Here is a 16,715-nt window from a genome sequence, read left to right as displayed (position 1 = left end):
AGACAACTCGCTAGTGCACATAACGAGGAAACTATGCCGAAGGTAATCAATCGCATGCAATATCATCACTGGGGTGCATAAATATCGGTAACGGAAAAAATCGCGCACGCTTAATCGCTCGTAATTACGGATGCGTCAGTGATAGGGCTCTTGCTGTAACCGAAGGTCGATACACAGTTAAATATAGGAATTTTGAAGGGACCGAAAAAAAAATCGTCGCTATATCGGAGTTCTCGTTATATGCTGTACTCGCTATAGCGGACTTCTACTGTATTTAGGATGTGTGTTCGCCCAGGAGGTGAGATTGAATCAAGGTGCAGCAAAGCTAATGCAGCGAGCTCACAGTTGTGATTAACAGCGTTCTGTTAGGAGGAGGTCAGCTCCCAGACGAAACTATCTTTATATCAGTCTGTTCTCAGACCAACTTTGCTTTACGGGAGTGAGAGCTGGGTGAGGATATGTTATGAATAATTTAGAAGTAACAGGCATGAAAGTACTGTGAATGAACGCTGGTATAAACAGGTGGGAAGAATGGCAGGAAGGTGCTTGGAATAAGGAGAAAAAGGCTAAGTCAGGAACGAACTTGACTGCTGAAGCTGTATGCATGAACAGGCTTCAGTGGTGGGATCATATGAGGCGAATGGAGAAGGATAGGTTACCTAGGGGAACAATGGACTCGGTCATGGAAGGTAAGAGAAGTAGAGGAAGAAAAAAAGCCTTACCACAGTCGCCTTGTTAGTTTCTAACGATTTAAAGATGAGAGGTACGGAACTAAATGGGGCCACAGACCTAGTTACAAAGTATTCTGGAAGCATTTAGTAAATTCACAGAGGTTTTCAGACAAACTCTGGAAGGCACAACAGTCTTTAGCTCCCTTAGTCCCAGAGTTGCTGTGAGCAATCCTCAAGAGATGAACGAAACTTGGCAGAGTTGCTCTGAGACGCTTAGTTTCTTTATTGTTTGATAGGCTTCTAGACCGAAAATGGTGTCTACGCTTAACACGACCATTAAAGAGAGTTCAAGCTTCCATGTTCTGGCAACTTGCCCTACTTTTTTTGCCTATAGAGATAATCTTGAGCGATGTTTAAAGTTCCTTGACTTGCTTACGTGTGACTCGTAGTAAAAGCATGGCGTAAAAATGTAAGAAGAGTGGTCTCAGAGAGGAGGAAATTAAAGAACTAATGAGTCCAGGAACTGTTATGGAGCCTATGTAGGATTGTCCTGGTCAACATTCCTTTTTTCCCCAGTCACTATTAGCATCAACATGATCACTATCACTTGCTTGGTTATGTACAGCCACATTCCATGCAGACAATTCATTGTCTGAGGCAAAATGGGAATATGATTCGTCACCAAGATCGGAATCACAGTCCATGAAGTCCGAGGTCATCGATTTACATAAAATCAGTTTCATGGTCCGTATCGCACTTCAATAGATTCACAATTAAGTATTTATTATTTTCCACCTAGTCGATACCGTTTAGATGAAAAATATATAAAATTGACAATTGACACATATGAAGATCTATACATTCTCTAGACCAACTTATAAAGAAAAATGATAACCTTAATGAGGCTGTAGAATATAAGAATCCTTTATATGATCAAATTCTAGTATATTTGAAAATGCTTGAGAAAGATCACGAAAAAAGAATTGGAATTTCTCCATCTACAGATATCCCTACAACTTATTCCTCCTCAGTTGAAGCTATAGGTAGCAGCAAGGAGGTTCTTGACACACCTATATCCCCCGCTCCTCCACCTCCTCAGGTGCAAGAACAAGGAAGAACGCATCATCAATATTACACCAGACACAAGACTGTGAAAGAATGACAGGAGTTACTGTTCCAAAAGAAAGCAGGCTTAATAAGAATTGACAACTAGGAATTAGTTATATTTTCATCTGCATTAATAATAAGAACCATATTGTGATATCTGGTTTTGTTCATTTCGACAATTACTTATAAACTGTATAATTTATAATTTTACCTTTTTTCATGAATTATTAAGAAAAGAATATTCATTTAGTACATATTCTCTATGGAATATTGTACAAGTGTTTCCTTGACAACTGCTTTCAATTGTAGTAATAATTTATATATTTTCTCTTGAGTTTTTGTTTGTTTTAATGTTGTCAATCTTATGTTAATTTTAAGGAAACTTCCTCTTAAGCATTACTTTGTCAATTTTATATATTTTTCATCTAAACAGTGTTATGTGGCTGAAGATGTTGATAAAATACGAAACATGTACCACTTTTAACCATTAAATTACCTTAAGCAATCATTGTATCGACTAGGTGGAAAATAATAAATACTTAATTGTGAATGTCATCGATTTACACGCCAGTCATCAGCTATACGGCTCTTTATTTTCACTGCTGTCATTTAATTCTCTTTATTTGTGTGATTGCTCATGTTGGTGTATTTTTCAATATGCTAGATTTTAGAACTTTGAATTTTTAACACCCCTGCAGATATTTTTAGAACAAACAAAATACATTTCTTGGTTCTTGTATTATGTATGGGTGCCCTCCAGTGTTCGTTTTTACTCCATTTGTACGCGTGTGGTAATAGGAATTGCCAAATATTCCAACTTTTATTTTCCTTACTAAATTATTTTAATCAATTAATTAATTAATAAATAACATGAGGAGTAAATTTTATCATGATGAATGTTATCGTGAGTTGAGATGACTATGTTTTACACTTCCTGATTAAGCTTTGCTTTCAAATCTTTAAAAACAGAAGAATTACATTTTTTTTTTTAATTACAAAAGCCTAATTTTCCATTAAAACAGCCTGGCACTTTTAAACCTCATCTTTACATTTTTGCCTGGCATTAGAAAGGTTAATGAAGATGTATGTCTGTACGTATGTATGTATGCACTGCCATCCCCTCAACACACATGGCATGAAAATAATTGCTATTCTTCATGGAAAATATGCTGAGTGGTCAGCACAACTGAAACTGCGGCCTTTACTCTTACCTGCAATCTGTCCAATTTTAGGATTTTATATATTGTTAAGACAAATTTTGTTGAATACTAAATATGTCCATTAAGCGGATACTTTTTCGTTTAAAAAGTGTTAAAATTTGGAGGCGTGCTGTATGCAGTGCCGTTCATTATGGAATAAATACAGCAATATGGTTATTCAGTAAGAGTTCAAGGTGTGATACGTGAACAAGCAAGACTAGTCACTCACAGTGTTGGCAAATCTAACTTCTGGGATCCAGAGAGCACAGACAACATGAGCCCAGTGTCCACGATCAGTCTGCTTGAAAGCTCCTCCGTTGTTCGGGCACAGCACGCAGTCCACAGCTCGTGATGGCGACTGCAGGCATCGACGACACAGCCACTGACCTTCTGGGATGTATGGAACTCCGTAACAGTCCTGAGGTAAAAAGAACAGTCATGAATGAAAATCATACTGATAGACCACAAGAATTACACAACACAACTTACACGATGAAAACTATAAAACAACATATACAGTAAAATGCCATTATAATGAACGCCAGTTTAACGAAATGTTCAAAATATAAAATTATTTTTAGGCCCCTTCCCTTTTCTCTATTTAATGTGTGTTAAAATATTTCAATGTAACGAATTTCGAACTTGCAGTGTAACGAATTAAAATGTAGCCTTTTTGCTTATATTTAACATCTTTTTCCCTCAAAATATAATTGAAATTCATCCTGTTTTATTTACCGCGTATTTCGCACGTCTCTATACAGCTAACACCAGGCAGCACACACTATACAACACGCAGGTGAAACTACCCGATTACATATCAGGGGAAGGTAAGGAAACACATTATAATTCTGACGAGTGGGGTGCCTACCCAACAGCACGTGAAGATTAACTTATGGTTTTGGTGTACCAATACTGAACGTCATTATGTAGGATTAATTTTTTTATACATAAGAAGCAAATTAAAGCCAATTTTCTATTAATAAAAATATCTTCAAGTACTGGGATGCGCAGATTGGATTACACTATTCGCATTTACAGGATACGGTTCAGGTAGCCATTTTCCACACATGTACATGATTGGTCAAGCTGGATACCAATTTCAAAGTAACCAATACGTAAGAAGTAACGCCATTGGCTGGGTAGAAACGCCACATTTACAATCAACCAATGAATGTTACAGTTTCACATCTCTACACACGGTACTGCATTTCGCTTATTCATGTCTCATGAAGCGTTCATTGTTTATCTATCGTTCGTGAAGCAACGTGTACACTGACTTAGCAAATGGGATAGTCACCTAATAGTGTGTGGGGCCTCCTCTGGCCCTGCAAACTGCAGTGAGACGCCGTGGAAGTGAGTCGACAAGTCTCTGGTAGTCCTCTGGACGCAGCTGACACCAAATCGTTTGCAGAGCGGCCGCCAATGCTGGTCTGTTCGTGGGTGCAGGATCCATGGCACGGAGCCTGCGTTCCAGGACATCCCAGATATGCTCGATAGGGTTCATATCGGGGCTCCTGGGTGGGCATAGCAGTCGTTGGACTTCCGCTGCATGTTCCTGGAACCATTCCCCGGCGAAGTGGGACGATGTGGCGGCGCGTTATCATCTTGAAACTCCGCAGAACTGTCTGGGCGCTGGAAGGCCAAAAATGGGTGGAGATGGTCTCCGAGCAGCTCAACATACTGCGTACCATTCAAAGTCTCTTCCAGAACAACTAGGGGGCCCATTCTATACCAGGAAAATGCACCCCAGACAATAACAGAGACACCAGCGCCCTGGACCACACCTTCGAGGCGGGCGGGATCCATCGCTTCATGTGGTCTGCGCCATAAACGGTGCCTCCCATCGTTATGTTGCACTTGTAATCGTGATTCGTCCGACCATATCACGTTACGCCATTGTTCCAGTGTCCATCCCTGGTGAATGGCGACAAATGCGCATCGTTGTGCCCGATGACGTTGGGTTAACAGTGGCACTTGTGTGCGTCACCGGCTCCCATACCCCATAGAACCCATGTTCCTATGGAATGCCCACTGGGAGACGTGTCTAGCACGGCCTGTGTTGAATTGAGCCATGATTTGTTGCACGGTTGCCCGCCTGTCACTATTGACAAGCCGTCTGAGATGTCGCCGGTCACGGTCGTTGAGGGTGGCTGGACGGCCGGTCGTTCGTCTGTTGTGGATGGTGACACCCGCATTGAACCATTCACGATACACCCTGGACACGGTTGATCGTGTGAAGCCGAATTCCCGCACCACTTCCGAAATCGCACTTCCCATCCGTCGGGTACCGACCACCATAGCCCGTTCGAATGGTGTCAGCTTACGACGATGTTCCATGTTACACCTGTCACATGCACAGCCACTGCTCAAAAGGTCTCCTATACAACTGCCGCTGGCATAGGGGGCGTGTGGTGCGCATACAACACACCTACGCATCAGCGCTCCGCTATCCCATGACATTTGTTCAGTCAGTGTATATTACTGCGCCAGTTAACTCTTTCGCCAATACGGATGAAACTAAAACTGAGGTGACGATATTGTACTAATGAAGATATTTATTTCAATGGAATGGAGGTTACAGTCGAAAATGTGCGACTGGCAGGAATGACTTTGGCCGCCATCTTGAATAAACTTCGACCAACTTGAATGTGCGAGTTAATTATTTGCAACCTCTGTACGCTTCAAGATGCGTATGCCAGTCCACTTTCTGACAGATTTTAATTTTGTCTTCATTAGTAAGGAATTTCACGACCTTTTCCGTATCATAACTTGCCTATCACAAGACAACTTTTTTGCTAGTTGCTTTACGTCACACCGACACAGATAGGTCTTGTGGCGACGATGGAACAGGAAAGGGCTAGGAGTGGGAAGGAAGCGGCCGTGGCCTTAATTAAGGTACAGCCCCAGCATTTGCCTGGTGTGAAAATAGGAAACCACGGAAAACCATTTTCAGGCTGCCGACAGTGGGATTCAAACCTTCTATCTCCCGAATACTGGCCGCACTTAAGCGACTGCACCTATCGAGCTCGGTACAAGACAACTATGCACCACGCTAGTCAATTTACCGCGATTATATTCCCAATCCAGATACAGGCTATCACACGACAAATATTCACTACACTTCACTGTACCACTCAGCATAAAATTAATTTCTAACATCTGAATAATATGAAATACAAGCACAAATGGGCTCATTCTGTTATTAAGCAATTTTGCTACTAACCAGCAAGCAAAACTGAATATTCGTGAGGCTGAAGGCTTGCTCCCCAAAAGTACAAGTTATCCTGTGAATTTCAGGAATCGAGGCCTTTTTCCATAATCACGTAACTGTGGCGATGTCTTTTACTCAAGTTGGAAATCATGTTCTGCCCACAAGAAATGACAAATGACATTTTTAGGGCTAGGAAAAAGTTGATCGTACTAAGCGGTAATGTAGTACAGAAATATTACAAAATAGTTATATTTGAAGGGAATGGTTGAATTCCTGAAACATTTTTGGTTGAATAAATAATTTTCTTTCATTAATAAGTGTATTGACAAGGCTGATTCAAATATAACTATTTTAAATATTTCTGTACTACATTCAAACTAGTCAATACAGATCAAACATTCATTTTAACCTATCATGGTTAAGTTAATCAACAGTATGCGGTAATAGTGAAAATTCGTAAAGCAATAAGCATGTTTATATGTTCCTAATCCAGATACAGGCTACCGTATCACGCAACAAAATATTCGCCTCACTTCAGAGTACCACTCAACATAAAATAAATTTCTAACTTGTGAATGGAATGGAAAATACAAACTTCAGGTCTACTGTGTTATTCAGCAGTCTCACTGTTAACAGCTTGCTATCCAAAGTTGCAACTTATCCTGTGAAGTTCAAGAATTTAAGGCTTTTTCCGTAATCACGCAACTGTGGATACGGCTCTTAACTGAGAAATCATGTTTCTTTCACAAGGGATAACAAATCATCTTCAGGGCTTGGAAAAATGTGATCGTACTAAGTGATAATAGCGAAAATTTGTGACTCAATAAGTGAGGTATTTTTATATAGATTCATTATGATGAGAATAGAGACTTCAAATTTACGATGTGTTAAGCGGGAAAACACACTACCGAGTTTACATGTTTGACCAAAATCTAGTTCCTTCTTTAAATATTAGAGAACTTACCTGATGGACTGCTAAGTTGCACATGTCACAAAACAAAATTACATTGGAGTTTTGGCACTCTCCATCCATACAGATACAACAGACAGCGTCGTCATCAATAACTACTGGGGGAGCACCTTCTCCAGTCTTACCACTGCTCTGCATCTGAAAAATAATACAATAAAATTTAACCATATTATCCTCATACACACAAAGCATTTCAAAAGTATCAAGTTTAGCAGAAAAAGCTCAAGAGAGACATAAACAAACACGAACAGACATGGACTAACTGTGTATCTTCACATACTGTCATCTTTTCTAAGATGAGATGAGCCAGGTGAGTAGCTGGTTTTCTGAGCCAATGTACCAGGTTCCATCCTGGTTCAGCTTGGTACAAATAACTGTGCCATGTGGAAATCAACAATTGTAGTCCCGAATCAAAAGGGAAACTTCATAGACCTTCCCATTTAAAGACTGGTTGTAAATTTCATTCCCATACTGCCAAACACACTGTCAACATGTCCTTGAAGTCACGAGTGGAGTCGAGCTTTCTCGAGGTCTTGACACATCTGGCACCCTTGCTTGTCAGGCAGGGAAGAAGTAACAAACAAACCTGCAACAGCGTGAAGCACCATTCCCAATTCTCTGCTACTGATCGTAACAGGTGATGACAAGTGCACTGCTCGTGAACTATGTTAAAGCCATTAAGATCGGCAGTAGACTGAATGATGTGGCAAGCTTCCTCTAGCACCTCCCCTGTTCAGGGGAATGTTCCCGCTTCCTGGTCCATCCAAAACTAAGAACATCAAAGCTCAAGTCATTCAGTTTGAGATGTTGAATATTCTTGGTGGAGTGGTAGGAATGTCTATAGGAGCCATAGAGGAAGCAAGTGTGTACTTCCACTCCTGCACACCGCACTTAACTGGAGCAAATTCTATAATGATGATAATATCTTATTTGACATTTTATGGCCTAGATTGGACCATTAGCCATTTATACAAATGATTTTTTTATTTCCTATCAGCCCAATATTTATTCATTCTGAGAGATGATGCCTTCCTTTCTTTAATTGAAAACACCCCCCCTTAGACCTTTTATTGATTTGGTCAGTAGCCAGTGTGTGTGCCTTGAATAATCTTAATTTTGTCTGTTTTGTTATTGTTATTCGTAGTTCTTTAAGATCATACTTAATTTCCGTAATCCATTTAATCTTGGTCTTGTATTCCATAATATTTCAATTATTCTTCTGCTAATTCTGGTGTCAATTATTCTGATAAGATGCCCAAAGAATTATATACTTCCCCCCCCCCATAATTGTGCCCAATACAATGGTTTGGAGATGTTATGAAGAAGGACAGAACGAGAACAGCAAGGAAATACTTTGGCAGAGAAATGAAAGGGAAGAGGCCAGTTGAGAGGCCAAGGAATCGAGGCATAGACACAGTGAAATCGGAGGTCAGCAAGAGGAAAGCCAGTGCTAGGACATAGAGGAACAGAAACTATAATTTGACAGGAAGAAGTGGTGAGCGCTTATACACCACACCTGGGATGCTGGAGCTGGAAAATGATGATGATGATGATGACCGATTCAGTTTCCTTGTAAAGTGTTTTATTTGATGCTATTCTCCACTGTACACTAAATTGATATTGTTTATGTATGCAGGTTCCAATTATTATTCTTCTTGCCTTAAGTATTTTGTCTATTTTAGCTGTGTTAGTAGTTTTAAAAATGGTTTCACTAGCATAAGTTATTACTGGCTGTATTAAATTTTGCTGCTATCGATAAGCTTTTTTTGTTGTATGTAGTCTTGGTAATATAATTTGCTTTATTTAATTTATTTATTCCGTTATGCAAAGTTGGTTTCTCACTAAGATTGTAAGTTATAATTTCTCCAAATTTATCAACAATTTTTACTTAGAGAATGCAAAGAGAAGGACATTACTATGCATCTCATAAGGGAAGGTAGATTGTGTAAATGTGGCCCACATATAGTCATATGAATGGATCAATGAATGATCATAATGACCTGTGACCTTCGGAGAGGCTTGGCGCAAGGTCTTTTGGGTTGACACCCATGGGTGATGTGCGTGTCTGATTATGGGGTCCTACATAGGATGAAATAATTTTTTTTTGCTAGTGGCTTTACGTTGCACCAAGATGAAATCTGATGCTGAAGACCCAGTCCCTGAAGCAGAGGAAATAGAGTTTAAAATCCACAACTAGGCTGGGAATCAAATCCGAAGCCCTATGAATTGAAGGCCAGTATGCAGTTTTGAACAGGTGGATTCATAATAAAACTTTATTATTGTATATGAGTCAGACTAAGTCATATAGAGACAGGAGAATGAAAAGGAACAGACGATGGTAGATCAGTGTGGGAAGAGGGAGCAAGAGAAAAGAGGGGACAGGGACAAACACGAACACACTATGTACATTATGAACATTCAGCCTGATATCATTAATACAAACCTGGAAATAAGATTCCTTCTCAAGACGATCCATGAGAAGTTCAAAAGTATCTACCGGTACATCAGAGAGTCCAGCCGCTGCTCGCCGCTCGTTGATTATGCTGAGCCACGCACTGTCCTCCTCGTCCATGTCGTATTCCACCTCGCCGTCCAGCTCCTCTGCTGAACGTTCTATGAACCTGCGGTACCGAAGAATAGGAAGAATATTGAGAGAATATACAGATCAGGCTCACTGACTGACTGACTGACCAACTGAGAGAACGAATCGACAATTAAGAAATAATATATCCTTTATTAGTTTATGTATCTATTTACTTAGGAAGAAGAATAGGAATGCACAACAGGTTAAATACAATGACATGTCAGTGCGGTAAGAGGGAGCAACAGGAACAAAAGACAGACTTAAAATAATATAGACATTGATATGGTTTATCACTTGCTGGTTCCATTCAATTCTCTACCTCTTCTGCTTACTTTGTTTCCCACTACACGGCAAGGTTGCGGATGCTATATATAATTTGCACAAGTAGACTTGGACCAGTTTGGCAACTAGATGCCCTTCTTGATTTCAACTGTATGCAGAGATATTCAAATTAACATGCTTCTGTGGTGGTTGTCAGTGTAAAATTGGTGTATGTTAAAGACAAATACAAACTATAGGACTACGAGACATGGCTATAATTCTGGCCAGTGATCAAACCCAAAATCCTCTAAACTGAAGGCTGTTATACCCACCATTGAGCCAAGGAGGCAGATTTGTTGCTTTCCATTATTTATATATCACACTTGCATTCAGGTGCCCTCCAAAACTCAAACACATTCTCATTAGCTATGAACCACATCAACCTTCAACCCCTTCTGGTTCTTCACCCTGAAAACAAAACTACTACAAGACCTACTGTATTGGAACCCCACTGTCGGCAGCCCTAGCGTCCACCACCAACAGGTCTTACCCCATACAAGGTGATTATTGCACTGCAACCAACACCATCTTCCAACTTCAATGTAAACTCTGCAAAGCTTTCTACATTGGCTTAACTATCACCATTCAAGTCAAACGAATACGCGGTTACGGCAGTATGTGGAAAAGCCCATAACACGGATCTCCTTGTCCCCGATCAAACCTGCCACCACTTATTATTGTTTCACACTTAAAATCTTTAAACTTCTACCCCAATCTTCTCAATCTCATGCTCTTAGATATTCCAAAGTTAGTTATCAACTGGCGCTCAGGTCCACGAAAGTGCTCGGCCTTAAAATTATATAACCACTCCTTTTTCCCATCCTCTCGCCTTGCCTATCCACCCCCCCCCTTCACATGACAAAAGCATCTACTTCGTCATGCTCCTTTTACTGTCGGGCTGAGTGACTCAGACGGTTGAGACGCTGGCCTTCCGACCCCAACTTGGTAGGTTTGATCCTGGCTCAGTCCGGTGGTATTTGAAAGTGCTTAAATACATCAGTCATGTGTCAGTAGATTTACTGGCGCATAAAAGAAATCCTGTGGGACAAAACTTCAGCACCTCGGCGTTTCCAAACGCCATCAAGAAGTAGTTAGTGGGACGTAAAATCAGTAACATTATCAACTTCCTTCCCCCTTATCTAGCTCCTGCCGGGTCGGGGAATTTATGGCCCTTCTCCACCTTCCTCTCTCCTTCCACCATTTTGTCATAGTCCACGTTTCTTCTCCTTGCAGTCCCCTTTGTTGAATCAATCCAACTTTTTGTAGGTTTCCCTCTTGCTCTTTTTCCCTCCAACTTCATCGCCAAAATCTGTTTTAGTAGTCATTTCCCCTCCACCCTCTTTACATGTCCAATCCATCTTAGTTTATTCCTGTCAATTATCTCATTTAGGTTTTTTATTCTGCCGCCTTTCTCACTCTGTCTTTCCTTGTCTTTAATATAATATTTCTTTGATATTTCATTTTGCTGGCTTGTATTCTAGTCCCCTCCTTTCACGTCACTGTCCAGGTTTCAGCTACGTAAATCAATATGGGTACACACTTCATTTTGTACATTATCTGTTTACACTTTCTCGGTACTTCCTTATTCCTTACAAGGTTTCTTACACTAGTAGAAAGCATTGCCCTGTTGCTAATCTCTGCATTAATTCACTTCCTAGGTATTTGAAACTGTCAACAATTTCAAGGCTTCGATCATTAATTTTCACAATGCCTTTGCCTTGTCTAATTATCAACAAATAACATCAGGTTGACCAACATGCCAATTTAGAATCTACATAAGTGAGGTTCATACTGTGAAATATAATTTCAAAAAATCTATATTGCAGAATAGTCTTCACAGAGCTGAAAATCAAACCCAGGATCATTAATCCTTACCCCCCATCTATCGGGTGAGGCCCGACATTACGATATTCCTGTTCTGGTCGAATGCCGGGCAAGGCCCAACATTACGATATTCCCGTTCGCCCACAGCTCATCTGCCATCTCTTAACCGACAAAATACATGATGCTATACTGTACTGCCTCTTTTGGTACAGTGCAGAACTTTGTAGAATCCAGATACTATTTGAGTTAGTCAAAAATCTATTTTTTAAATGGCAGTGTAGCTGTCAGTTGTCCACTCACGCACACGAAAGCTCGAGCGATAGTAAACAAACATGGTCGCCATGTGCTCTTCTAGTCATATATAGCCGTGCAGTTAGTGGCACGCAGCTCTGAGCTAACATACGGGAGATAGTGGGTTCGAATCTCACTGATGGCAGCCCTGAAGATGGTTTTCTGTGGCTTCCTATTTTCACACCAGGCAAATGCTGGAGCTGTACCTTAGTTAAGGCCACGGCCGCTTTCTTCCACTCCTAGGCCTTTCCTATCCCATTGTCGCCATAAGACCTATCTGTGTCGGTGCGACGTACAGCCACTAGCAAAAAAGTCATATATAGTGTACTGTTCAATGCTGTACATGTCAGGTAACACACAAATCCACAGTATTTTTGCAACTCTATTCCTTCCTTGTACCCTAATGAATACATCTAATAGCATTTGATGATACCTAAAAGTGAACTGGCGATGGTTGGCTTGTGTATCTTAACCAAACATGTGCCTGATGCTGCGGCTGACACAATTATACATCAACAGATCCCGATTTCAAGAAATCGCTGTTTACAGCGGTTTCAGCCTACAAACTACCGCGAGGTATGAAACCAGAGACTGAATTAGAGTTTTTCAATTGCTTTTTACTGATAATTTGTTCAGTGAAATTATTAACGACACCAATCGGTATACAATAACAATAATAATAATAATAATAATAATAATAATAATAATAATACAAATAATTTGTCTCAAATTTCACATATTGCCTTTATTTGCTCCAGTATAGCTTGCTGTAAACATGTATAGCCTAAATACATCATTTAAAAGCAAGTGCTATCTCCAAAATCGTGAAAGATGAATACAGGTCATATAACATAGAAATTCACATTTAAAATACGAGTAGTAGAGACAACACAGAGAACTTTAAATTGAGGGGTAAGGGTTAAGGTGGCAGCTAAGAATCGAACAGGACACTCCGTGCACATCACAAACATTTTTTTTTTTGTTATACTTCCAGATAATCTGACTTGTGCCTTTCTATGAGAGCACAGAGGATTTTGGACATTTCCCCCGAATGTCAATAAATTGGTTAAAAAAAAAAAAAAAAAAAAAAACTATAGGGTTAATTTTAAAAGAAATGATCCGACAGCTAGCGCAGGAGGAAGGGGCTACTGTAGTGCCATTGGTGAGAAGTGAAACGTCAGGCAAGTGGACAGTAGGCTTGTCTCCATGACAACCGCAGTGAGTCCGCCCATGTTTCCATGGAAACCATACCCCTACTCCCCTCTGTCCAACCAGGCAGGCAGTAAACGGACCTTCCCTGCGCTAGCTGTCAGAACGCTCGTTTTAATGTTAGGACTGTACGTTTTCTAATTGGAAACAGCGTGACGAACAATAAATAAAAATAAAAGTGTTCCCTACACAGCTAAGTTTGATAAATTAAAATATCAGGTCAGTGGGCTTGAGGAGCCCCCTTGTTGAATGGCTTACGGTTAACCCTAGAACTGCTTCAGGTTTATCAGCCAAATGCTGCAGTAATTTTCCACAATGCACAGAAAAAAAAGTGTGCGAAAGCACACTGTAATCATAACTTAATCTTATCAGACATCCATATAAAGCTGAAGCACTGATAATTCTGAAAAAAAAAGTCTTTATTTTGAATTAATCATAAAAAAGGAATTTGATAAAATATTTTAAAATACAAAATTACTGACTTTCCAGCACTACAACGGGATATTTTTCACATACAATTTGTCTCAAAAACACAATACTCGCGAAGTATCAGATTACTCACGAACAAGATTTCAATTATATCTGTTAACACGTTCGCGGCCGATCACGACACATATGTGCCATGACTCCATTTTCACTCAGTGCCGATGACGACACACGTGCGTCACATTTCGCGCCAAGTATTAAAGCTCGTATTTCTGCCAATATGTATGTAAACAAACAGACCTCTTATCGGGCATTATTAAGGTGTTATTAAACATATACGGCACCTGGGCATCAGATCAATTGAAGACATGGGTGGAAGAAGGGATTAAGTCAGGTTGTGTCGTTATTCGGTAAATTGCATATATACATTCCTTGGTGGCTGTTCTAGATACTCCCTAAATGGCTTCTCGGTAGTGTCAATAGATGGCGTGTGATATGCTATATTGAGTTGCGCCGTTCTTCCAAATATTGCTCGTGCCCGACTTAAAATACACTCCAATGCTGACTTACGCTCGTGCCCGACTTAAAATACACTCCAATGCTGACTTACGACGAGCCAGCACTCATCACTCATCAGAAGCGAATCGGCTGACGCAGGAGTAATGTCAGGAGGAGAAACATCTGATATTTCAGCAGATGACAGTAAATATATACCAAGTGAAACCTCAGATGATTCGGATACCAAATCCTTTTAATCCAAATGTCTGCCGTTCTCAGCCCAGTGTCATTTGCAACATCACAAACAAAAGCATTTTAGTTTTCAATTCAAAAGTATGTCATATTATGTTACTCTCCTGAAGGAACTGTATCAGGAAGCCAGACTTATAATATTACGTTTCATGACAAGTTTCAGTTATTGAAGGATATAAGGTCTGTAGTATCCCAGTCCCTCATGTAGGTATTGAACCCGGAAATTAAAAGATGTTAAAGATTTAGTAAGCTTTATATGCGCAGATGCACGTGCATGGTTTGAAAATATTTTCCGGGGAGCTGAATCTGTGGGAGTAGGAAATTCTTGATATAGTGGCTCCCCTAATAACATGCTGTGACCTGTCAAATGTTCTAACGTGTAAAACTTGTCTACATGCTTCCAACAATGTAAATAACATTAATTTTCAATGAAAATGTTTCTTGAAATTGGAATAAGGGCGTAACTCCAAAATACAAAACAGACAACAAACCACAAAATTTATAAATATTTTTGATGTACATATTATGAAATAATCAAGAATGTAGTTATGTATAATATCCCAGAATTCTGTATTTCTGAGAGAAGTGTTTGATGTTATAATTCTTTAAACTCATTTATCTCAAAAAGAGTGTTTTTTGAGTTGCGCCCTTCTTCCATCCATGTCTTCAATTGTTAGTTACAATCTCTGAAGCCATTACAAGTCGGCATACATTTCCGCTATGTCAAGAGGGAACAGTGAAGTTTCAGTACCTTTTCACCGGAAGAAGCGGGATAAACAGGCAATTTACAATTTATGATGATAGTCTGGAAGCTCTCCTGAACGCTAGTGACAGTGACAGCAATGATGGTGACGACAGCGATGACAGTGTGAAATATGACTGTAGCCACCTGAGTGAGAATTTTAATCACGGATGTGTGTGTCGAGTGTCTACTCCCTATTCTCACATTACAGAAGATGAGGAAGACCTAATTAATATCTCATCTCCAAATCTCCTGCCAAATAACATGGGCAATATTTCAGGGGCCATTTCTTGGAGTTCAGATTTGTCCTCAATGAAACAAATAAACTTTATTCGTTGGCTGGGAATGAAGGTTTCACTGCCAAGTGACGCGAAACCTATTGATTGTTTTCGCTTGATTGCAGATGACAACTTGCTGAATAACACTGTAACTGAATGTAACGCATTTGCAGAAGAGTTTTTTTGCGAGGAAATGTCACTGTAGCACACTGTATGGACTACTGTAGTTACATTGTACAGCTTATGGAGTAATGTAAGTATACATTGTTCACACAGCAATAATAAGATTCTACTGCAAGTATTTTTGTGTGAAATGTTCAAAAACTTATTTTTCTGTTGTAAAGAAGTTCTACAATCAAACAAAACATTATTTTCCTCGTTCACTTCATTACCAGTCATGACGCACATGCTGCGTCAAACGGCACCGAAGGCGAAAAACTCATCGGTAGTGCCGCTGACGCAGCGTGTGCGTCATGGCTCGTATGCACATAAATAATATTGAAATAATTAAAATAATATTCTAAAATGCATAAGGACACAGAAATGAATTCCTTTAAACAAAAAAAAGTATTACGGTGCCGCGGTAATGGTTGCCGATATCCGAGCGGCCGCGAACGTGTTAACTACAGCAAAAAACCATCGCATAGCTGCCATTTTGCTCAATGCAACCTCAATGTCAACATGCATGAACTTCCACTTCTGCAGCCAAATAATAGCCTATGATCATAATTTTTTTTTTCAATTGCTTACAAAACGAAAGGTAAAACTACGATTTCACATTAATGCCATCTGGTGATTTACAATAGAAGTAAGATTGCACTTGATGAAACAGCACATCATCTCCCTGGGAGACGGTCTGCAGTTCTGGAGTTAAGCAAAAACAAAGATAACATGAAAGCATTAAACAATAATGGCATACTTTTAGACTGCAACAGCTTTCATATGAGACTAGAAAATTAAAATTAGGACAAGTATTACCTAATGTAGGAATTAGGTCGTGGTGGTGCGTCGCTGATGTTGTAGGAGTCGAGAACACTGTAACACGGTTCAGGCAAACGGGCTTTCTCCTCGGACATTCCAGGTCGACACTCTCCTAGTGCTGTGCTGCCAGCCTGTTGCAGAGAGAAGTACT

The 16,715-nt window shown here is 39.9% G+C and overlaps 1 protein-coding gene across 1 annotated transcript in view; it reads right to left on the bottom strand.

The window, feature by feature from the left end:
* Positions 1-16,715, bottom strand: part of Br140 (bromodomain-containing protein 140) — a 203,612-nt gene that overhangs the window by 155,932 nt on the left and 30,965 nt on the right. Inside the window, exons 3-6 of the mRNA XM_068230481.1 lie at positions 16,562-16,695; positions 9,602-9,779; positions 7,153-7,296; positions 3,207-3,395 (exon numbers count right to left, since the gene is read on the bottom strand). Coding sequence (XP_068086582.1) covers positions 3,207-3,395; positions 7,153-7,296; positions 9,602-9,779; positions 16,562-16,695 — 645 coding nt within the window. The remainder of the gene's footprint in view (positions 1-3,206; positions 3,396-7,152; positions 7,297-9,601; positions 9,780-16,561; positions 16,696-16,715) is intronic.

This window comes from Anabrus simplex, chromosome X (genome assembly GCF_040414725.1).
Source record: "Anabrus simplex isolate iqAnaSimp1 chromosome X, ASM4041472v1, whole genome shotgun sequence".
Taxonomy (NCBI): domain Eukaryota; kingdom Metazoa; phylum Arthropoda; class Insecta; order Orthoptera; family Tettigoniidae; genus Anabrus; species Anabrus simplex.
Note: the sequence above shows the minus strand (reverse complement) of the source record. Positions and strands in the feature narration are given on the sequence as shown.